The sequence below is a fragment of the Clytia hemisphaerica genome, unplaced genomic scaffold (assembly GCF_902728285.1).
Source record: "Clytia hemisphaerica strain Z4C2 unplaced genomic scaffold, Clytia hemisphaerica genome assembly, whole genome shotgun sequence".
Classification (NCBI taxonomy): domain Eukaryota; kingdom Metazoa; phylum Cnidaria; class Hydrozoa; order Leptothecata; family Clytiidae; genus Clytia; species Clytia hemisphaerica.
The window spans coordinates 683,931-707,224 of NW_027103638.1; the positions used below are offsets into that span (position 1 = coordinate 683,931).

General features: G+C 35.1%; 2 protein-coding genes across 3 annotated transcripts; both read left to right on the top strand.

The window, feature by feature from the left end:
* The first annotated feature begins 857 nt into the window (after positions 1–857).
* LOC136802750 (uncharacterized) lies at positions 858–9,279 on the top strand. Of its 2 annotated transcripts, XM_067059509.1 has the most exons (9): positions 858–1,206; positions 1,498–1,561; positions 5,465–5,545; positions 5,793–5,853; positions 6,287–6,402; positions 6,650–6,755; positions 7,881–7,936; positions 8,311–8,464; positions 8,859–9,279. In XM_067059509.1, exons 1-9 carry the CDS (start codon positions 881–883, stop codon positions 8,870–8,872), a joined length of 978 nt encoding a protein of 325 aa, XP_066915610.1. In that variant the 5' UTR covers positions 858–880; the 3' UTR covers positions 8,873–9,279. The 2 variants fall into 2 exon arrangements, with proteins under 2 accessions (XP_066915610.1, XP_066915611.1); XM_067059510.1 differs by lacking the exon at positions 5,465–5,545.
* Positions 9,280–14,086: 4,807 nt separating this feature from the next.
* On the top strand, positions 14,087–22,547 carry LOC136802776 (protein phosphatase 1 regulatory subunit 7-like). Its single transcript, XM_067059535.1, has 9 exons — positions 14,087–14,195; positions 14,782–14,825; positions 15,244–15,309; positions 17,275–17,405; positions 17,938–18,100; positions 18,694–18,810; positions 20,150–20,254; positions 21,315–21,401; positions 21,754–22,547. Exons 1-9 carry the CDS (start codon positions 14,132–14,134, stop codon positions 21,931–21,933), a joined length of 957 nt encoding a protein of 318 aa, XP_066915636.1. The 5' UTR covers positions 14,087–14,131; the 3' UTR covers positions 21,934–22,547.
* The last annotated feature ends 747 nt before the right edge of the window (positions 22,548–23,294 follow it).

The window sequence follows — 23,294 nt, forward strand, 5'->3', positions numbered from 1 at the left end:
TTTTTATTTGATCCCCCCTACATTCCCATCCCCCCTAGTTTTTTCGGCAGATCTCGGTACCCCCCCTACAAAGGCCCTCCAGAAAGTTGGCATCCCCCCCTATTAAAAAGGGGGGGGGTGCAAACTATGTAGATTCCCTGTATGCAACACTGGACATTACACCAGACAATTGAGTCCGATGTAATCAAAGGTTACTCTTTGACACCAAACAAAAATACCAGGCAGCCCGCTGCGCTATTAAGTTATCTTATCAGAAAAAGAAAGGATCATTAATATAATTTTTTTAATGTCCATTCCACATGTTGCTTGTTTTATCTTTATTTTCGTATTCTTGCTATCATTTTCCTATCTTCTTCTTATGGCTGTCACATAGCATCAGCCCCCCTATTTTATTTTTTTTTGGGGGGGCTAAGAAATATTTTGGCCTTTTAAGAACCTGGGGTCTAAAATTACCAAAATATTTGGGGGGACCTAGATTGTTGGGGGGAGTTGATGATCTGACTGAGACTGTGGGGGCTGTTCAGCTAATTTCAAAAGATCTCTTATCTTACTATTAAATCAAATATAAAAAGCAAAAGATTTGTAAACATAAATATTAATACAAGTAAAATTTAATTTTCATTTATCAGTCTTACTGTACTCGCATATAAAGGGGACCTAGCACAAGGCAATTTTTTGGGGGGAGCTAAATTGTTGTGGGGACCATACTTTGTTGGGGGGAGCTAGAAACCTGGCTGAAGCCATGTGTCATTTTTTCTATTTTTTCATAAATCAATCTCTGATCAGGTTCGACACCAAACTCAAACATTTTCATTTGTTTTATTTACACTCTCGAATCATTCTTTTTTATTTTTCAGACAAACATGAATCATAAATAGAAATGTATAAAAGATTTTCCAAACATCAGAATAATGAAGAAACAAATAAAAGTGATTTAGAGCATGATCATATTGTCAGTGAATTGGAAAGATCTTATTCTAGCCTTCAAAGCATAAACAATAATGGAAGTGCATTTAGCAGTGCTTTCTCACTTCCACCAGAATCTTCATCACGTTCCACTGCGACAAATGGTGAAAAACATGATCCACATTTCGTTATGAATGAGCAATTTCAAGCCATTCAGCTGGCTCAAATCTTGGAAAAAACAGCCTTTGAACTAAGGGTGTATTCAAAAAGAAGATTTCAACGATTCACCCCTAAAACAAGGTAACAGTAATGAAGTTGTGGTTAAGCTATCATTTTTTAAGATCTTGCATCTTCCTGAGCTATATTTTGCTCAAGCCTATTCGAACAAGTGAGGTTCATCATTCAATTCTCCACAATTTTGTCTTTATAAAAAAAACTTATAAAAGGTTCAAGTAATTTAATGAAACTTCTCGACATTACCACAAAGAATTTTCAAAGAAGACCTATGTTGCATTACCCTTTTAGTGTTTTCATCATAAGCTGTTAAATGTCCCTTAGAATCTAGTATTCTTTACCAATTTAAAATTTTAGAAGAAAGAAGAAGTTGCCACCATGTGTGACAAACAATTTGTTTCTTATCACCCTTGTATGGCAGGTGAACCATTGTATATTTTGAATTTAGCAAAAGTTAATTAAAAAAAGGCCTTCCTGCAGAAGAGTAGACAGAGGACCTTTTTATGGCACAGTAATTATTTCTTTTATATTATATGATATATATATTATATTATAGTAGGGAGGCCAAGCCTTGGGTTCCGTGACATCTTTTCTACGACCTAGCCATTTTTAGTCTATTCCAAAGAACAGTATATTACAAGATATTTTTGAGAGGGAGGACGCGGATTAGGCCCAGGAAAACTTTTTATGACCAAAATAGTGACGCCATAGGCAAAACTGCAAGGGAAAATAAGGGGTAGAGAAATAGCTGATTTTCAAAAGTCAGAATAAATGAAAATGATTGATACTATCTGAAAGAGCATGAAATTCTGAGCAAAAAAATGTATTACAACAACTCTCTGACTAAAACACACAAAGGAATACAGCCGCTTTAAGACCAACTAACTGTCAGCTCTACCTGCGATTTGACGTCAGATCTCGTCTTTTGATCGTACTGACGTCTAGGCTGCTGGCATCCACTAACGGATTCGTGCTCCTTATAGAGGATGCTTAATAAGCTATTTTTCCTTTGTCCAGAGATTTGCCGCCTTTAGCCGATATACGGCTAAAGACATTTTTAGCTGGCGAGTGTCTACAAATATAACATTACGTAATGTTTACATTTTCTATGAGGCACCAAATCATAGATTGGAAAATATATTTGGATTTTGAAAAAAAAGTAGGCGGAAGGAAGTTTGTTTTTTTTCCTTCCTCGTTTCTTGTTTAATGTGGAGATTTTATAAAAGATTAGGAATTAGATTTATTGCATTTAAGTGTCCTGATGTATCTTCTGTGTGCACCAACAAAGTTTTGCTTCATAAAACTACATTTTGATGCTTGAATTTGGACTTGTAGGAGTGTATAATTTTTTACCACACTGGATTCGTTGATCACTTTGGCTCCAGATAATTGATTTGTCAGTTCTACAGATATGTTGCAGATTATTTCAAGGTATTTTAGTTATGCATATACAGTACATTTTGGGGGTTATATTGAATATTTCTGACATTACTTCTTTATGATTCTACAAAGGCCTACAAAAGGGAGTGTTGTTGTTCCCTTGTTAAATGTTAAAACAAACAAAAAACTTTTCTTCAGCTTTGGCATTTCCCTTTTCGATACTGTGTGGCCTTTGTGTTTATCTTTTTCAAGTACTTAGCTTCAATTCTTTTGAAAAGATTGGAGTGTTTTTGGTTGTTTTCTTTCACTTTTTTGTTCATATTTGTATTTTTGAGCCTCGACCGAAGAGCTGAAGCAAAAGTTTTGATAAATTTAAAGACCAGATGTCTTATAAAAGCGAAAGTCAAAAATAAATTTACAGACTGTACACAATGCGCACATCAGATTATTTTTTATCTTTCTTTCTGTTTTGTTTTTCTGGTCTGGGATTCGAATTTCGAATATAAACATTCTATTGAAAACGTTCGAAACGATCGTTTTTGAGCGCACATCAATGTAAATCAAATTATTAACTCGCAAGGATTCTGTAAAATACATCGAATTAAAAAAAAACCGATTCGGAAAGCGGTTGGCAGATCATTAAGCAGACCTATACTACCTGGGGTTTTGTAGAGGTCTGCGATTCAGACTAACTGACGTCGGTATCTTTTTGAACTTCAGGTGACTGTATTTCTTTGTGTGTTTTAGTCAGAGAGCTGTTGTAATACATTTTTTTGCTCAGAATTTCATGCTCTTTCAGAATAGTATCAATCATTTTCGTTTATTCTGACTTTCTCTACCTCCTATTTTCCCTTGCAGCTTTGCCTATGGCGTCACTATTTTGGTCATAAAAAGTTTTCCCGGGCCTAATCCGCGTCCTCCCTCTTAACCCTTTGAGTGCCAGGGTCCTTATTTCTAAGTTTTTTTTAAAAAATCGCTAGTTCAAACTTTAAGGGCTTATATCTCCTGATCTAGAAGGAATTAGAAGCTCGTATATAGCTCGTTGGATAGCTTAGAGTCTCTTCTTTCTTTTGGGCGCCTTCGGCGCCGCCCGATTTAGGAAGGGCGTGGTGGGCGGCGGCCAAGGGGGGGGGGGTAGGTTAGGGAATTAAAGCAGTCAGGCCCGCTGCGCGGACCTGACTGAACTGATGAAAAGGTGCCCAGTGGTAAAATTTCAAATCAATTCACTAGAAGACAGAATAAAGTAAAACAGGGCCAAATTTGGAGGTTCTTGGATCACTCGTTGACCAAAAATAGTCAAAAAACGGTCAGAATCCCAAAAAAGTGAATTTTTGTCAATTTTTTGCATTTTTTTGACTTTTTTGCTTAAAATTTCGCTGGAAAGACTCACTTTTGAATTTTTTTTTGCTTGACCATAAAGGACAATCTAATTCCTACGAGTTCGACCAAAAATAACGATTTCTAACTCAAACTGGGCATTACAGGAGGGCTTCGCCCTCCTATATAGCCCATGTCGTATATATACGACATCGGCACTTAAAGGGTTAAAAATATCTTGTAATATACTGTTCTTTGGAATATACTAAAAATGGCTAGGTCGTAGAAAAGATGTCACGGAACCCAAGGCTTGGCTCCCTACTATTATATTATATGCTCTCATACACAAATTTTCACCCCTCTTGTCTACACTATTGCCCTAGTTGTCCATATTGAGGAGGTATGACAGGAGTGAGAAGATATTAGATATTTCTCTCAGTGTCGAACACAATGTTAACCCTATTAACCCCAACCTTTTTTGATTTTTGTAGCCCCAGGGGGGGGGGGGGTAGACTACCACCCTCTATTATTTTTGATCTAGAAGAGCTATGGTCATAAAAACTGGTACAGATGTTCTCCATAGTGACACAAATTTCCAGGAAGAACAAACAATTTTGATGACGTCATCCAAAAAGCGATGACGTCATCATAAAATTTCCACTTGTCAGAAAAAAGCAAAAATGTATGGTTTACAAAAATGTCTCTCACAGTCGAAACAATAAAGATATTGAGATTCTGTTTAAAGATTCTGAAAGATAAAAGGTTGTTCCTTAACATAATTGCTGGTTTTGTATTTCCCATTGAGACTTTTTGTTAAAATTCATGCTGAAAATGAGTAAAATTTTCAAAATTTGATGACGTCATCATTTTCAAAATTTTTTGTAAATTTTTTTAAAATCACATCGGTAATACCTATCGTCTGTCAAAATTTGAATATGAATGGATCAATACTTCAGAAGTTATCGCAGTTTTAAAATTTTTAGTTTTAAGCGATTTTAGCTTGGTTTTATGTCATGTTTCACAATAAAGTCATAAAACCTGATCTAGAAGACCTATGACCGTAAACATTTGCACAAGTACTCTTGATAAGATTTTATTAAAAGTCAGAAAGTTTCAAGTCGTTTCAAAAAATTTTCTCCGAGATATACACAAAAGCACACCAGCGTGGTAGATTCTACCCCCCCCCCTGGGGCTAATAGGGTTAAGATTCTGTTTGAATTTTTTGAAGGATGAGACAATTCTTTATTGGCAAATTTTGTGTTTTTCATGAAAATTCAATGATAAAATCAATGCTGAAAATGCTGCAAAATTTTTTGCTAATTTCCGTTTTTCCGCACTAAAATTGTCTAATTTTATGTCTACGTCTAAATTTTTGCCATATTCCGCCACTCCATCCAAAAAAAGAGCCGATTCCGCTCCTCCGCCAACCATGAAACCCCCCTGTATATTAGTTGTTATTTTAGAGATTGAATTATAGTTAGGTACCAGGCCAAATAATGATAACTCAGTGTGTATTTTCAAAGACAACTTTCCAGATGTGATGATGATGATGATGATGATGATGATGCAATCAATGATTCTTTCACTCCTCATAATTTTGTATTTTATTTGTATAAATCTTTTTCAGTTGATTTGTATTGCGATGCTTGAGATTATTGATGTTTTATTCAAGCGTTTCGAAAGAACTGAAAGGGAATACTATTACACTGTGAGTTCACCTTTCTCTTATTCACTTTTCTTTTCCATGGAAGGGGGTTTAGAAATCCAGTTTAAGGGGCTCTTTGTGTTGATTTTGACGATATGTATGGAAACTGAAGAATCTGTCTTTTTCTGTTATGCAAAAGAATTTGGAAAACTTAGAAATGATCCATTGTAACTTAAGCAAGGATGAGCCTTGATGAGAAGCATGGAAAATAAAGTGTCACTGCCAATTTTCCTTATTTTCTATTGTTTAGGTGATCAGCATAATGGTGGTCTTTCAATTTGTCAATTTGGTGTTATCGATTTCTGCTACCAGTAAGCTTTCTTTTTCAGAGCACTGATTGGTTCATTTAGGTCAATTACATCATAATTTTAGGTTTTGACCAATCAGATCGATTTGATTGTCAATGGAATTTTTTGATTGTTATAGATAAGTATAGTACTGGTCATTCGATTTCATTCGAACCCATGGGTATGTGTACACGTGAAATTAAATGCATGATAATTGTAATGAGAATTTCATTTCAAAAAATGTGCACGAAATCCAATCCTGGAAATATCTTGAAAATATGATTGTGTGATCAAGGTTTTGGTATGGTGCGTGATAGGGCGACAATTTTAGGCATAATGCGCGATGCGTAGTAACGCCTGGGGGTTATTAACTGTTGAACACAATCTACAAATGAGTGAAAGAAAAAAGTGTTGATTGTATTTGTAATTCGCATTTCTATGGTTATTTGAATTTTAGTGAAATTGAAGAAGCAATATATCCACAAGACAGCCAGTATGAAGTTCATGTTGCAATCTTACGCTTCCACAGTTGTCCTCTTCGCTGGATTATACACCTTTGTCGCCAAAATAAATGTAAGAGTTTCATAATCGATGTTTATTTCGATATTCACTCTTAACTCTCCTCTGTTTGCCGCAATGGAAATATGAAACTAGTGCTCTGTTTCCTTTACAAAGACAATGCAATAAATAGCTGAGCCGATCTGAGGGGTTATAAAATCAATTTTTGATAAGACATTTTGAAGCTCAAACCTGTTTTAATTAAAAAATAATTCATCAATAGTCATTGGAACAATTAAAGTTACTGCAAAATTTGTTTTAGCCTCATTACTTCAGTGGCTTGGAGAAGGTTAATAGAGGAGACTTCCGATCAGTGTTGTTGTTCGCTAAACTATTCTTCACGTCAATATCCACTGGTACACTTTGTGGTAAGTTAGCTCTGGTTTAGACAGACCCAAGGCTCGAAATAACGATTTCAAGAGGGTTGGACAAGATGTCCAATCAGGGTTGCTTTAGCTTGAAAATTATGATTTTTGAATCGGACATGAATCTATTTGGGTCGGGCAATGTCCGATGTCCGACCGTTATTTCAAGCCCTGCAGACCGCTTTTTCGCCCTGATTAATTGTGATTATATATACCCTGGACCAAGCTATATCCGCCATCTTTTGGAAGTTTTTTTGGAATTGGTACCCGAGAAGAAGCCATTGCGATGTAAAGAATTAACGAACTAACGGCGCTACATGTTTTTTTTATAAGCATAACGTTTATAAGCATACCAAGACCTGAATTTGTCGAAAAAATAAGCATATTACAAGCATATTACTGAGCTTGCTTTTGAGGTTTCTTCAAACGGCATTTTAATTTAAGAAAATACAAGCGTAAACGCGGCAATCGTCTACAACTTTCCTGAAAAATCTTTGTGTCATTACTTATTTCCCTATCCTCATGTATAGCAACGACAGATTTAGGAAAAATTGGAGACTTGAATTTTTCGGAAAAATAAGCATATGATAAACATACTTCGAGCCTGAGTCTAAAATATCTCTAAGCATAACTGAGCTTTTTTCCCAAAAAACATATGCTTATAAAAAAAAACATGTACATTATCAAAAGTATTCGAGGAAATGTAGATCTAGCGCTCTCGATGCATTTTCACTGCTATCGAGTAGTGCTACCATTAGGGTACCACTTTCAAAAAAAACTCCGATCAAAAATTTTGCTTGGCCAGGATTTAAAAACTTGGTCCAGGTTATACAAAGGTCAGTTATCAAAGTATGCAGAAAGCTGACTGTCTAAAGTCAATGCATTGCCCTCTCTTGACGTCAGAATTGCAATGACTTTGTTCAATCTTGTTCAAGCAGAGATTTAACTGCAAGCTTTGTCTACTTTTTGCCTACTTTAACAATTATAAACAAGGCAGGGTAGAATGTTGGCCGTCTAAGCTAGAGCTTACTCCTTTGAAAATGATATTCTATCCAGTGTGGAACACACGTCTGTCATTCAATCATAATCATGAGACAGCCCAATGATTGTGCCTCTTTATTTTTACAGGTGCTGCAAAAGTGACAGCTGTACACTTCTCAACAGAGTTCATCATGGCACTTCAGGTTTACACACATTTATAAGATCCTTTTTTATTTCGGACAAATTTCGAATTTTCTTGTGTAACTAATGAAATCCAAGAATCTGTGAATGATTTCATGTACTAAGATAATATATTCGTACATAGGCCATTTCACAGTCGAAATGGATCATGGGTAATCAGCCAGGGCTGATTGCGCCTCCATAGCGGATTTCTCTCGACTAGACGCAATAATCTTCAAAAAATTTCAAAACTTTGGACCAATAGTAATCGTCATTAGCGCGCAGTGGTCCTGATTTCCCGTTACGCCTTGCGACTGTGAAATGGAGGTATTAATTAATGATAGTAAGTTGATGGATTGCTACTTTACGCATTTACAATTTTGAAACATCATTTTAGATGTTGTTGAGCTTCATCTACTTTGCATCCATCCTTTCACAAGTCTTGAGCCCTGGAGATGGCAAATCCAAGGACGTCATGTACAAGATGTTGCTTGAACAGAACGAACAAATGCTCAGCCATGTCACTGCGAAAAAGAAGAGCAAATCGCACAGTAAGTCAATATCGCTGTGTCTATTGAGATTCCCAAACTCGTTGCCATTGACTGTCTGTTGTCATGTCATAATCTGTCCTGATTTGAAATTTTCGAAAATAAGTTTGTAAAAAATATTTCTGGGCAGATATTCCATAAAGCGCTTTTCACGTTAAATTTTCAAATGAAAAATTTTCGGTAAAGTAGCACAGAGTGTGATACGAACCTATAACGAGTTACACATTGGTCTGTTAAAGGTTGTTTTGACTCCTTGCATCGGATATTTAGTGATCATTTTGTACCCTAATTTCATTTGCGATTTTTAGTAATCGGTTGTAGGTTGCGCTAGCTACGGTCTAGGTGTTCGTTTCATGTGCTTTTGATAATGTGCGTCTCCTATTTGTATTGTTAACAGGTGAAACCATCTAATTATTGGACTGAGATTTTCAGATTCGCGGTCAATACGATCCAACGCCATTTCCGGGACTGTAAGTTTAATATTTGTTTTTTTTTTAAATCAATTCTGAATAAATAGAACTGGACAAAGTAGGGCTATCTCATTTTTCCAACAGTTATGTGGGTTTAAATGTCGGGTCGCTATTTTTCCTTGCCAAAGAAGGGGACAAAAGGGCGGTAATATTATAACCGGGTAAAAGTGTTTCTCTTTTAACCTCAAAAGAGTTTCACTAAGGTCATTTTTTCAGGCGTAGGTCTTCTTAGAGATGATGATGGGTATGAAAACCATCAAAAGAAAAGTCTTTCTAAAATCTTTTCTCTCGTAGTCACTTTTTTGTTGATTTTATGTTTCTACTTTAGGGTCACAAACGTACTTAACCCGATATATTTTTGTAACTTCAATCAAAGAGGTTATTTTTGAACGGGGGGGAGGGCTCTGATAATTTCTCTTTCTGAAATATTTTATATGACAAGATTATAACTAGTAGGACTAGTAGGATTTATATAAGAAATTTTCGAAAAGCATTTAGATAACCTTATTAAAATTCAAGCATTGAAATATTTACTAAATTAGTCTAAATTATTTTTTAAATAGAGTCATTTAATTTTGATTTTTTGTAAATTACATATTTTTATATAGTTAAATTTTTGTTTTTATTTTTATATTACAGAATTTGTGTATTATAAACCTTCCTAAATCGCGACTATTTCTCTAATTTTCAATTAGACTATGAATTTTTTTCCGGCTAGATTATCCCTTAAGATGTATTTGTAGAATGTCTTTTGGTTTGATTTTTGACCCGATAATTACGGAAATCTCAAAATTCATCAACGTAGAGGTTCTACACTACGTTATACTCTTATACAGTAAAAGATACATGAAGGGAAGAAATTTTCGCGGAATTTTATTTCGTGGTTCACAGCTCAAAATTCGAAAGTTTCGCGGAATTTAATTTCGCGGTTGAGTTTTGTTTAAAATATGGTTTATTTTGCCCCGAAAACTAATTTCGCGGATTCGTCAATATCGCGAAATTGAATTCCGCGAAAATTTCTTCCCTTAAGGTAATCCACTGTATGTCTACACGTTTTTTTTTATAAGAACAAACTATATAAGAACATAAGGCTTCGAGGCCCAAAAATTTAAGAACATTCTAAGAACATACCAAGGCTTTGGAGACTTAATAACATGCAATTTCTTAAGAAATTTCATCAAAATGCTCAAAAAATGCTGAAAATAAGAACATTTTAAGAACATTTTTATTTAGGCTTCAAATCCAAAAAACTAAGAACATCCGAAGGCTTCGAAAATTTTTGACGTTCTTATAAAAAAAAACGTGTAATACAATAATTTCTGATTTCGCGTGTGGATGGTTGCGTGTTTATCCTCGTTATTATGGAATTTCAATTCTATTGGGTAAGTTGGTTGGTTATTTTGGTAAGTTCGCATGAAACGATAAATAATTCTACTTTAAGAAACTGAATGCTTCTGAATATTTCATATATATCGCTTTTATTTTGGTCTGAAAGCAGTGGGGTGTGGACAAAAACCGCATATTACGTCTTAGTTACATAACATAGCATACATTTTAATCCAAAGGTTCTGACACTTTAACCTTTAGGGGTGAGATTTGAGAGGACATTGTATTTTTGTTTATATTTTGATTTTGTAAACACGCTTTCAAATGTTTAGGATCCAAAATTGATTTTGTAACAACTATTTGACCTTGACAGTTAGTTGAATAGTGTTTTAAATTACGTAACTCAAGTGATGTTACATTTCTTCGATGTAACTAACACGTCGTAATTGTAATTTCAAAGTGTGATTGATAGGGAATCGCCTCTTTTTTATTCAGTTACAACTCCTCTAAATAATTGATGTTTAATACTCACATGGTTTATTTTTTTTGAACGTGAATAACAATTTTTTGTCGCGTTTTCTTTTTTTTATAAGAATATCCAAAATTTCTGAAGGTTTTGGATTTAAATTTTTGAGTTTTAAACCTCAAAATGTTCTCAACTTATTTTTAATATTTTGGCTATCAAAGCCTTACGCCTTAGTTTATTTTGATGGCGGATTGGCGGCCGCCCTCGCTAAAGAATCCTCGAAAACGAGGACTGGGTTATCAGACCTCCCAAACCTTCCAAATGTTAAAAATTTTCCCTATCTTCCAAGCTTAAGCATCTGGGTGCCAGATAAGTGAAAAACGTGTACACGTCAGAAATACTGAAGGCCGAAATATTAAGAACAAGTTAAGAACAAGGCTTTGCGGACTCTAAAACAACCAACTTCTTAGGAAATTGCAAAAAATTACTCTAAAAATGGTGAAAATAAGAACATGTTAAGATTACTTTTAGGCTTTAAACTCCAAAAGTTGAGAACATCCGAAGCCTTCAAAAATTTTGAATGTTCTTATAAAAAAAAGTTAAAATGAAAACACATTTTTCTTTGAACAATATTTCAACATTTTCAGATCTTTTTTAAACGTGCTGAACAGACTTTCGAGAGACCCTAAGATGAAATCACACTTTTTGTTATAAGAAGAGTGTTTTTCCATTTTATCATGGATCTTCTGAGCTTTTTCCTGAAATCAAGAAATTATTATAGACACTGGAAAAACAACTGGCTGATTTTTTCCAATTTCTCATTTTAGTAGAGGGAAATCGCTCGATTTTTTTAGTCAAAGCACTTGTTACACATTTTTGGTGATTTCAGTACCTAACTCGAGATATTGAGCTTCCGAAAGCGCAAAAACTGGACAAAACATCTGTTTCTGGCTGGAAAACACTGAAACACACTGTTTTTAAGGATTAATATCTCGAGTTAGGTTAAGAATTCAGCTATACTTGCAATATATCACTAATCTTTATTTTTTGAGAGCTTTCCAAAAATATACCACAGGTCTCCATTTTCTCAAGCTAAAATTTTCATTAATTTTTCACCCTATGATTTTTGCCTGAGACCGTCAATCACACCAAAGTGTCCGAAAAAAAATTGGCACCCAAGTTATTTTGATTCCCCTACCCCTTTAGCTTTCCAAAAATGTATAACAAGTGCGTTGACAAAAAAAATCGAGCGACCTCAAAAAAACGAACTTTCCCCCTACTATTTACAAGCCTTGTCCGCAGTAATGACATTATTGTTCACCCTCCTTCCACCATCAAATGATTTTTCGTAGTATTTTTATTGCAGTTCATGGAGCACTTATCCAAAGCTTTCCTCCGAGATTTAAACTCGGCTAGTTAATTGCAAATGATATGTCGTTATGACGTTTTATATTGCGAGAAAGATGCAAAAACATGCTATGTATATATAAGAAATTTGATATTGACACCAGAAATTTTTATACTTCAACCTTAAAATAACTACCGTGCCACCACGTGCCACCAAAAGATTTTCATACCACAGTGGAGCTATGAGACTCACGTCTAATATAATATGTCAATCTCAGCTCTTCTCGGAGAAATATAAGAAATATATTTCCAATTTAAAATTTCGTGTCATTATAAGCATTTTGTTTGATTTTACTTGTCTGGTGATGTTTTTCTCTCAGCAGATGTCAAAAATGTATCCGCTTGGTAGTCTAGCATTTATTTTCAAACTTTTCGCCAGCAAAAGTACGAATAGATAATGTTAGAGAACATTTTAGAAATAAGAGTATTAATCATTTTTCAAAATCAGAGTCCTTCGAACCGCCATGACAGTTGTCCTTTGCGGACAAAGCCTGTACATCGATTGTTTTCTGAAACAGTGGAAATACAATACTTCGCTCTCCGTCGTTTCATTCGATGTTTATCCAGAGTCTCTATAATAAACCCATGCTGAAATATTCTTACGGTCTTCTTTAGACGTTGCTATCGTCCGTGTAATATATTATTATGATATTACGATATAACATAGTTGTATATTATCAAACGTAATATGTTGCGCGGCGGAAAATAGAGTCTGTGTTTACATTGAGCCCCTCCGACTATTTTTCGCCCGCGCGGACAAAATTTCCGCCCGACTGCTATTTTGCATGTTTTAGGTTATTCTTTATTATTCGAATTCGTCTTAGACTATAGCATAGTCTAGGTCTTCTTAAGTTACGATCCGAATTCAATCTAAATCGGTCTAAATTCGATTTTTCTATAATCCATAAGAATATTGAAATTCATGATAGAATCGGCCAAAAAATTTAGAATATGCTAAAGATATCAAAATTTTAGTGATTTTCCATTTTATACTACAAGTTTAAGTCAATGTCAGTTTTACATTTTAAATTTACGTTGAATTTAAATCCTAACTCAAGAATGCTGTAAGAATATTTTAGGATGATTTTCCCCAAAAAGCTCAGAATATCCATGATGAAATCGAAAAGCACCGTTCTTATGAGAAAAAGTGTGTATTCAAAACTAGACCATACTTGTTGCTAAAATATAGTGCCCCTAAGGTTCCCTCAGAAGTCCCGCACGATTGTAAACTCTATATGACACAAGAAATCCTGGGACCAATTCTTTTAACTTTTTACTTCTTCGTCAATTAGAATAGTAGATAAGATAGAAGAAGAATGAGAAAGTTGAGGAATGTTATGTTTTGTATCTGCACAGATATTTTATATAAAACACCGGGATGAGCTGTAGTTTTAATAAGATACTTCACCAATTGGTCATTTGAAATAATAAGATTATAAGATTATGCGTTATTTAGAAAAAGCAATAAAATCCTTTGTCTCAAGATTCAACCATCAACCGAATCATCGAAAACCTTGTAAAAACTCCAGTTTGACCCAAAACACCCGACAGAGTCCTTGGCTGGAGCAAAGTAATGCACCATCTTTAAAAGTAGACCACAGTTCAGTGACGAAAAATTGATTAACCAAGACCATTCCCTCTTCACCTCGTTTCCCGTCATTTCAGTTGTTTGCTCATATTAATTAAACTGTGTTTTTTTTTTTGTTTACTCAGCATAAATGGCGTATTATATTGCTTCAACTACCTACCTTGAGAAAGACCAAGTTGGGTAGCTTTATCTAGTGTCTTATATAAGATATCAACCTCGTTCCCTGTGAATTATCAGCTTTTTGATGCTTACTGATGTCGTCAATCAGTAACGTAAATAAAGCCTGGGATACACGGGGACGATTTGGATAAGATATCTAAACGCATAACCTTTTCTTGTCAAGTTTCCTTTACTTTTTACTTATTTTTTTTCAGGGAAAAATAAATTATATTTAATTACAAAAAATAAAAAGAATGTCCGATTCGCCGGTGGATTCTGGGAACGAAATTGAAGAGGAAGAAAAGCTTTCAGATGGAGGTATTTTTTCATTTATAGTAGTTAGTTTTGATGCCTTGTAGATGCATAAAACTTTTTACCTGCGAGGTAGACAATATTATAGTCCGTTACAGTGATAGAATAGGAATTATTATACAGCTGTTATGTCGGTGGACGGAAAAAAAATCGGTGATAAAGTTTCGAATAAACGGACGATACCAATTTGGCATAAAACGGTTTTGCGGTTTTACTTGGACTAGCCAGTGAGACTTAGTTCCGTGGTGAAAGCCGCTAGATTGCATGTACGATAGTCCACATCGCCTTATGAAGCTCTTATAATCCTGTTTTTTTTCTTAAGTTTTTGATTAGCTGATAGTATTAAGCTCTTTTAAAATCTAATTCCAAAACATGTACGATACTGTTGTCTCTTTTCTATCCCTGTATATTGGGATATGTTCTGCGTATCTTAAATTACTTTAGACGTACAAACATTCGGGAGCATAAACTTACGTAAATTTATTTCACACATTAGTTCTGGCATAGTTGACCGCCAGGCTCATTTTTTTCGGGTACGTCTGGTATTTTGACTTGGCGTAAAAAATCCATGTTCTTTCTCTTCCTCTAACAGAACCTGATGAAAAGAGAGTCGCACACATCAAGGAGGACGACACAGTATGATATTTACTTACGTTTTCAAGGCGGTTTTTCACTAGTTTTTCACAAACGCTTTCCTCGAAATCGTCAACAAAAATCAAAAAGAAACTTTATACCTAAACTAGCTTTCCATGTGCCACTGGAAAAAAATACTTTACCAAGTTTGATACTTCTCTGGACTTTCTCTGGACCTAATTGCCGCAATTTAGTACACGTTTTCAATGTATCCTCATACTCTATAATAACTAGCAACCTGTTTATTTGGAATGAGATGGTCATCGAAATGCTATTGATAGAATTAATTAATTATTTGCTAAATTAACCCCTAACTTGGCAAAGCACTCTCATTTTAGGCAAAACGAAACTCAAAACGCCTTTCGCCAGAATTAATTAAATATATTCTTTGATTTACCGACTAATTTTGATTTTATTTCAGGACGTTGATTTGACACATGCGCGATTGGATGAAGTTCCGTCGTTAAGCCATGTCAAAAATTTAGAGGTGAGCTTTCAAATTGTGTGATACTAACCAAGGGACAAATGTTTCCCCTCCACTTGGCTACTTCGTATTCTCAAGCCTTATATAAAAATATTCTCCTCTTTTGTAAGAAGCAGAACTTTTTTCCATGAGGCTCTTGTTCGTAAATCTTTGGCACTTTGAGTACTTCTTTATCCTATTCTTATGGCAATATTGAGATATTAAAGGTCATTTACCCGATTTTCACTACTTTGACCCCAATCTTCCTAAAATTCAGCAATTTCAGGCTCAGTATTTTTGGACCTACCTGGAGGTCTTATAAATTAATCGTTGTCCATTCGTCTGTCCGTCCGTTCGTCTGTTACAAGCTAGTTCATCATTAGTTTTTTCTGATTTTTGGCACAAAGATAAAAATTGGTGATGTCCAAAATGGGCTTTTCCAGAAAAAAAACCGTGCACCCCCTGTTGAGGAGGTCCAACCTTTTGTGAACTACCCCCTTGGAATTCCAGGCAATTTTAGGATCATACCCCTATGGAATTCCGAACTTTTAAAAATTTTCAATCATTACCCCCTTGGAATTACGCTTATTTTTGACGGATTTTCGTCTACCCTTATGGAATTCCACTGCATTTCAAACCTTACCCCCTTGGAACGGAAATGGACCTCCTCAACAGGGGGTGCACGATATTTTTCTGGAAAAGCCCAATGTGGCGGAGCCCGATTTTCGAAAAAAATTCATTTCCGGCCGAAAATGCCGGAAAGGAAATATGCCGGAAAAACTGGTTTTTTGGAATTTTCTCGAGATTTCATCATTAGTTTCTTCTGATATATTACACAAAAAAGCAATGCCCAAAACATGGCCGAGTCTGATTTTTGAGAAAATTATTTCCCGACCGAAATATGCCGGAAATCGACGTTTCAGCAGATTTTCATTGGTCTTAATGGTGATATTTTTTGTTTTATTCACATAAAATATTGTTGATAGCAATTCCCAATATTTTCTAAAAATTACCAGGACAGCCGATTATGAAAAACGTGTTTTCTTCAATTTCTCTAGTCGTACTCAATATTCCATTCCTGAATTTTTGCTCCATTCGTTTGAGCCACATTGCTCTTTTATAAAATGGTTCTTATAAAAAAGAATGTACAACAAACGGATGTGTTTTAGCAAGGAATTATTATAGACACTGGAAAAACAGCTGGCTGATTTGCCAATTTCTCATGTACAAGCCTTGTCCGCAGTAATGACAGTATTGTTCACCCTCCTTCCACCATTAAAGTGATTCTTCATAGCATTTTAATTGCATTTATCATCAAATTACACTTATCCAATTCCCAAAATGAGACTTTAAGTTCTCCTCTGAGATTCAAACTCTTCTAGTTAATTGCTAATTATAGGTCGTTATGACGTTTTAAATTGCGAGAAAGATGCAAAAACATGCTATGTATAAGAAATTGAATATTGACACCAGAAATTTTTAAACTTCAACCTCAAAAAATCCACCGTGCCACCACGTGCCACCAAAAGATTTTCATACCACAGTGGAGCTGTGAGACTCACGTCTAATATATGTCAATCTCAGCTCTTCTCGGAGAAATATAAGAAAAATTTTCCCAATTGAAAATTTCGTGTCATTATAAGCATTTTGTTTGATTTTACTTGTCTGGTGATGTTTTTCTCACAGATTTCATAAATGTATCCGCTTGGTATTAGCATTTATTTTCAAACTTTTCGCCAGCAAAAGTACGAATAGATAAAGTTAGAGAACATTTAAGAAATAAGAGTATTAATAATTTTTCAAAATCAGAGTCCTTCGAGCCGCCATGACAGTTGTCCTTTGCGGACAAAGCCTGTACATCGATTGTTTTCTGAAACAATGGAAATACAATACTTCGCTCTCCACCGTTTCATTCGATGTTTATCCAGAGTCTCTATAATAAATCCATGGTTTTAGTAATACTTGCGATGATTCTTTTTCTTTTGATAGACATTATGTCTTCGACAAAACCGAATCAAGAAAATTGAAAATTTGGGCAACCTGTCATCATTGGTTGATGTTAGTTTCTATGACAACCTGCTGACCACTATTGAAGGACTTGATGATGTGGTCAATCTCACGTAAGGATATTTTATTTTCCAGCAATGATTGGAATGAAATAATTTTCCTTAAAAAAACAAACAATGAAATACTTTTATTTTAGACACTCAAAAATTCGCCAATTTTAGGGTTGATATAAGGGAATTTATTTTGGCGGGAACTAATTTTGGCGAAATCAGTTCCCATCAAAATTAAATATTTTGCTCCTTCGCCAAAATAAGTTCTCGCCAAAATAAAATTTTTTGGTATTTTGCCTAAATAACTTTTTGAGTTCACAAAAAAAGCTTCAAATAAGGAAAAATAGAACAGATATACGTTGTCATTCGCCAAAATTAGTTCTCGCCAAAATTAAATATTTTCAGGATTTTTGCCGCTCTTCAAAATCAGTTCCCGCCGAAATAAGTTCCCTTAAGGTAGCTAATTCAAACTATACTTGCTAGTCACAGACAAAGAGAAACCCTGTAATACTACTTTCTCTTTAACATTCATAATTATGCTCTTTCTAGTGCAGTATATCTTATACACAGACAGATGATTTCTATTTCTCTGCAGTTTTCTGGACGTATCATATAACAAAACGAAACGTATACAAAACATTGAACACTTGACTAACTTAAAGAAGCTGTTCCTCATCAAGAATCGAATCTCCAGGATGGAGAACCTCTCCACTCTCATCAACATCACCATGCTTGAACTCGGTTCAAATCGCATTCGTGTAAGAATTTCCTTGACCTTTTTCTATCTTCCTTCGTTTCGGGCGTAAACTCTTACTCGTCTAGTATGGCCTACACGCCTGGAGCTGTCTATTGTGTAGACCAAGTCAGGCCATTGTTAGCCTAGTTAACTAAGCCCATACTCGCAAGGCTAGGACACACGGCTAATGGCAATATAGCGTTTTCGGCGCTTTAAAGATTTTTTGTAAGTACAGATTTTAAGTTAGCCTTGCAATGCTGTTATTCAGTCACAACTTACCATCAAATTTATCCTTGTGACTGAATCAAACTAGTTTAGATTTCTAGTCAAGGCCATTGTAACCTTTGTTTTCTTCAAAAGTACAGAAGAAAATGTTGAAATTTAACAGAACGACTCGCTAGGTTTGTTGATTCATTTTTCTACTTCGGTGAAACTTCTCTTCTCATTAATCATTTTGGATTAATATAACTAGCTTGCTAAGTTTTAACAGTCGAATAAAGCTCGTTGTATCGGAAACCTGTTTTATCACTAAAATGCCCACTAAAGTGGTCAGAAAGCAAGAAAACACAGCTGTCACACGTGTTTATTGTTGATGTTTTTGTTTTTCTTTTGCAGAGGATTGAGGGTATCGAAACATTGGTCAACCTTGAAGAATTATTTTTGGGACAGAACAAAATCACCAAACTGGAAAATTTAGATTCATTGCAAAGTTTAAAACTGCTGAGTATTCAAGTAAAAAAAATTCTTTTTTTTTCAATCTTTAACTTATAGTTGAGTCTCCAAAGCACGAACACAAATTTATTCGAATTTTGGAAATTTCGACTTATGGAGCCTTATAAGGCATTGCGGAATTGTTATCTGAAGGGATGAGTAAACTTTTTCGAGTTAAGAAGATATTCGAGTGATAGTGGTTCGAGTAAAAGAAAATCCACTACAGTGGAACCTCTAATTAGCGGACACCATCGGAGAAAGGGGTTAGTTAATAGGTTAGCTAATTAGAAGTGTCCGCCTTTTAGAAACTTTTGATCTCGGAGCTCCAATTTTGAAATTAGGCCATCCCAGGGTGTCGAAAATACAAAATTTGGGTCTAAAGTACTTATCTGCAGACACTAGGCCATAGAAGAACAAGAGAAAGGTTATTAAAACGCAACAATTTAGTTTTTATCAAATGAAAGAAAATCTAGAAATATAACACCAAAATTGAAAATACAATTCGTTGAATGGGTAAGGGAAAACTGGAAATTTGTAGAAACAATTTGAATAATAAAACTAATAAGTGCTTGAAATAAAAATATCTAAAAATTTTTTTTCGAATTTGGACATCTGTGACCCGTTTGATATTCAATGTCTGCTAATTGGAGAGCTAAAATAGGGGGTTTTGGCCATTTCGTGCGAAAAAAATTGTCCGCTTATCAGAGGGTCCGCTAATTGAGTGTCCGCCTTTTAGTAGACTGGGAATCCAGTCGTTTATAACGTTTTTGTTGAAAGCGGGAAATTTTTATGTCGGGATATGGTTAAAATAAACGACTGGGCTAAGGTGGTTTCCGTAGCTTACGGGAGTTCCAGCAGGGCCCGCAGATTTCTGCGGGGTGAGAAAACAATCATATACAACAAAATATATAAACAAATAAAAATTTCAGCCAATGAGAATTTCTAAGTGAAAGAAAAAAAAAAACCAAAACAAACCAACAAGACCCCCTGAAAATGTTATCCAAAAACATGAAAAAAGAAAATTTTTATGAAAAGTTTGTTGTGCACAAAATATTCTAGACGACTATATTGATGCTCCTGTCAAGTTTTCTACTTCCTATTTTTTACTGAGTTAAGTCGTCTAGCATGCTAGACTAGCCTTTTAGAAACTTTTTTATGAGGATTTGACTAGGAAACGGCCGGGGAAAATGAAATTGTCCGCTAATCAGAGGTGTCCGCCTTTTAGAGTGTCCGTTAATTAGAGGTTTTACTGTATATCGTTTTAAATTCTTACCATCGTCATCAATGTCTTACAAAGTCTGTATAATTTCTTATTACATCAATAGTTTGTAACATCGTCATCATTTGTGTTGCATTCTAGAGTAATCGAATCATCAAGATTGAAGGTTTGGAAAATCTGCACAATCTAGAAGACCTTTATTTGAGTCACAATGGAATCAAAAAGATTGAAAATTTGGAAAACAATGTAAGGATTTCATAACAACACCTGAAGCTTGAAGGGATACCTCTGAACGCCCCTTTTTAAACGCCCCTTCAAATAAATAACTTTACTTAAGGGAAAAAATGTTCAATTAACGCCTTGATAAACTCCCCTTTCTCCCCTTCCTCTCCTTTCCTCCCCGGGTTTATTTCGAGCAAGCAGTTCGCATATGACGAATGTGACGATCTGACCTGGTCGTTCAGACAGAACATTCTAAACTGCGTCGCATTCTGCTTGAAAACAAAAAATGAATGCAAAAGCAAAAGCGAAAGCGAAAGTGACTGGGTTCTAATGTTTATGTTTATGATTGAAGTTTGTTTAAATGTGATTATTTTGCTTTAGTCAATCTACGTGCTCCAAAACCCAAAACCCCCATTTAATATTCATCCAAAATATCAAAGCGGTCTGCCAACTCTAGCAGATTCTTTTACGGAGCAATGACCTTTAAAGTGTACTCTCCTGTACCTAATAAGCCCCCCCGCTGCCCTGCTTTAAAAAATTTTTCCACCCAGAACATTCTTATTCCCCCCCCCCACTCATTAGTTTTTGGAAAATGTTTTTGAAAGTCTCCTCTTTTGCCCTAATTCTTTTGTATTAGCCTGCTTTAAAAAATTTTCCACCCAGAACATTCTTATTCCACCCCCCCCCCCCCTCTAATTAGTTTTTGGAAAAATGTTTTTGAAAGTCTCCTCTTTTGCCCTAATTTTTTTGTATTAGCCTGCTTTAAAAATTTTTTCCACCCATGACATTTTTATTCCAACCTCCCTCCTGCTTATTAAGTTTTGAAAATCTTTCACCAACCCCGCTTATTCCAAGCCCCCCCCCCCCGCTTATTAGGTACCCGAGAGTATGTGCCAGCACGTCATCACAGTCATCAGAATCTACATTGAGATTATAAACGCTCCTGCTAAAACAAAAAAAACTTTATTCGAAGTATTCGGTTTAAAAAGTTTACAACCTTCTTCTTTTCCAAGAACTCTTTATCTAGATTTCAGAAAAAGGAGATTCGATGTTTTCATTCTACATTCTTTATCTTTTGTTTCAGAAAAAATTATCGACTTTTGACGTTGGGGCCAATCTGGTTGAAGAGATCGAAAATATTGAACATTTAGAAGAATTGTCAGAATTTTGGGTATGTATTAAAGAAAACAAGATAACCTTACATCCATACACCCCTGTCTCACAATTTTTAATCATTGAATTTCAAATGGGGATGAAATCAGAGTAACTTTTCCAGTGGGGCTAAAATTCTAGGGTATTTTTCCCACCGGGGACGAAATTTTTGCCAAATTTTCAAGTGGGACTGAGGCCCTAGCGGGTATGTGACACAGGGGTGCATCCATTAAATATTTTTGTCGCAAGTTCTTTTTCAAATGCCCCCTTGGTTAGACTGTCAGCATCTAATATGTTTGTTATAACAGAAGCTATTTCAAGAGATGCGTAAATTCCAAAATCCTTATGGTACTCTTATTTTCTCTCTTTAGTGTAACGATAACAAAGTTAGTAATTGGAACGGCATTGAAAAACTGCGTCCCTTGAAGAAATTAGAAACAGTTTACTTGGAACGAAATCCGTTGGAACTTCAAGATCGATCAGGATACCGGCGGAAGATTTTACTCGCATTACCACAAATCACACAATTAGATGCTACCATGACCAGATAACGTCTAGAAAACTTTGAATGAATTTAGCTAAACTGTTAACTAGCTCTCACTCTCCCTTGAGAGAGTTTGAACCATTTGCGGAAGAAACATCTAATTACTTAACATAATCATGACATAATGTAGCCTGGCCTTCAAAAAAGATCTCAAATATTCTTTTAGGACTAGCTCCTGGTATTTGGCATTATTATTAAAATCTAGAGGAACAACTGTTTCAGTGACGCGCTCTATAGACTTTTAGTACGTGGTATCATAAGCGAATTTCTTACCACGAGAAAAATTTTCCTGCAATTTTATAGCATTCATTTGAGTCGGGATAATTTTGGAAGTTCAAACTTGAAAAAAAAAATACTCAGAATCTGTAGGGATTTCCTGTCTTGTGTGAGTGTTGAAAACAATTGAAAACGTATGAGATTGGGCAAATGTTTTGTAGGGTGATGAAAAAGTTGGGGTACATTCGATCTTCCCCTGAAAATATGGATCACTTCACAAAACTTTTTTTCCCCGATGAGGTATTTTAGGGTCATTTATTCATATTTTGCACTTTGTACATATTGTTATATAAGAATATGTTCGTTTCACTTTAAAATACATTTTCGTTTTTCCTTGTCATCAAATTTTTACGCTTTTGAGTCATCCCAGAGAATAATCTTTTATCATTTTATTATAAGATGATGATCCGATAGGCCTCATTGAGAAGAAAACCAATTCTAAGTTTTGATTATCTCTTGTCAATGAAACAGGCTTAAAAATGATTCCTTTTTTTCTACGTGCTCTGCGAGCTCTTTTCCCAGAAACCATTATCAAACAAATGGGTTTACTGGCTGGTTTGCAGGGTGGGAAAACATTTTTAACAAACGTCTATGACCAACAATAATGTATGTCGATGACGTACTGTTCCGAAAAAAATTATTTTATTTGGAAACTTGACGTCATGAATGAACTATGCTATGTTGCAACAATTGATATGTACCCTATTTCCAAAGAATGACGTCATAGATCGAAAAGATTGATAATCTGATTATGCCATGCGGGAGAGCATAAGGTAAATTGACGCGTGTTTGTTTTGTTTGCTCTACGCATGCGCAAGGCTTTTGACGTAAAAATCTTTTTAAAATGTGTAAATTAGTTTCCTAGGAAATATATCAAACATACTTCTTTGTGCGCACTTTTAGAAAAAGAACATTCAGAAAGTAAAGAATAAAGATCAAAATTGTTTTTTGTTGTTGCGACATCTTCCAAGTTGCGAAGCTTTTGAACAGATATCACTTTTAAAATCTCCTCTTATTAAGCTTATTTGATCTCGGGGTGTTCATGCTAAACATGGTTGTCGCTTGTGATAGAGAATATTGAAATTTATGATA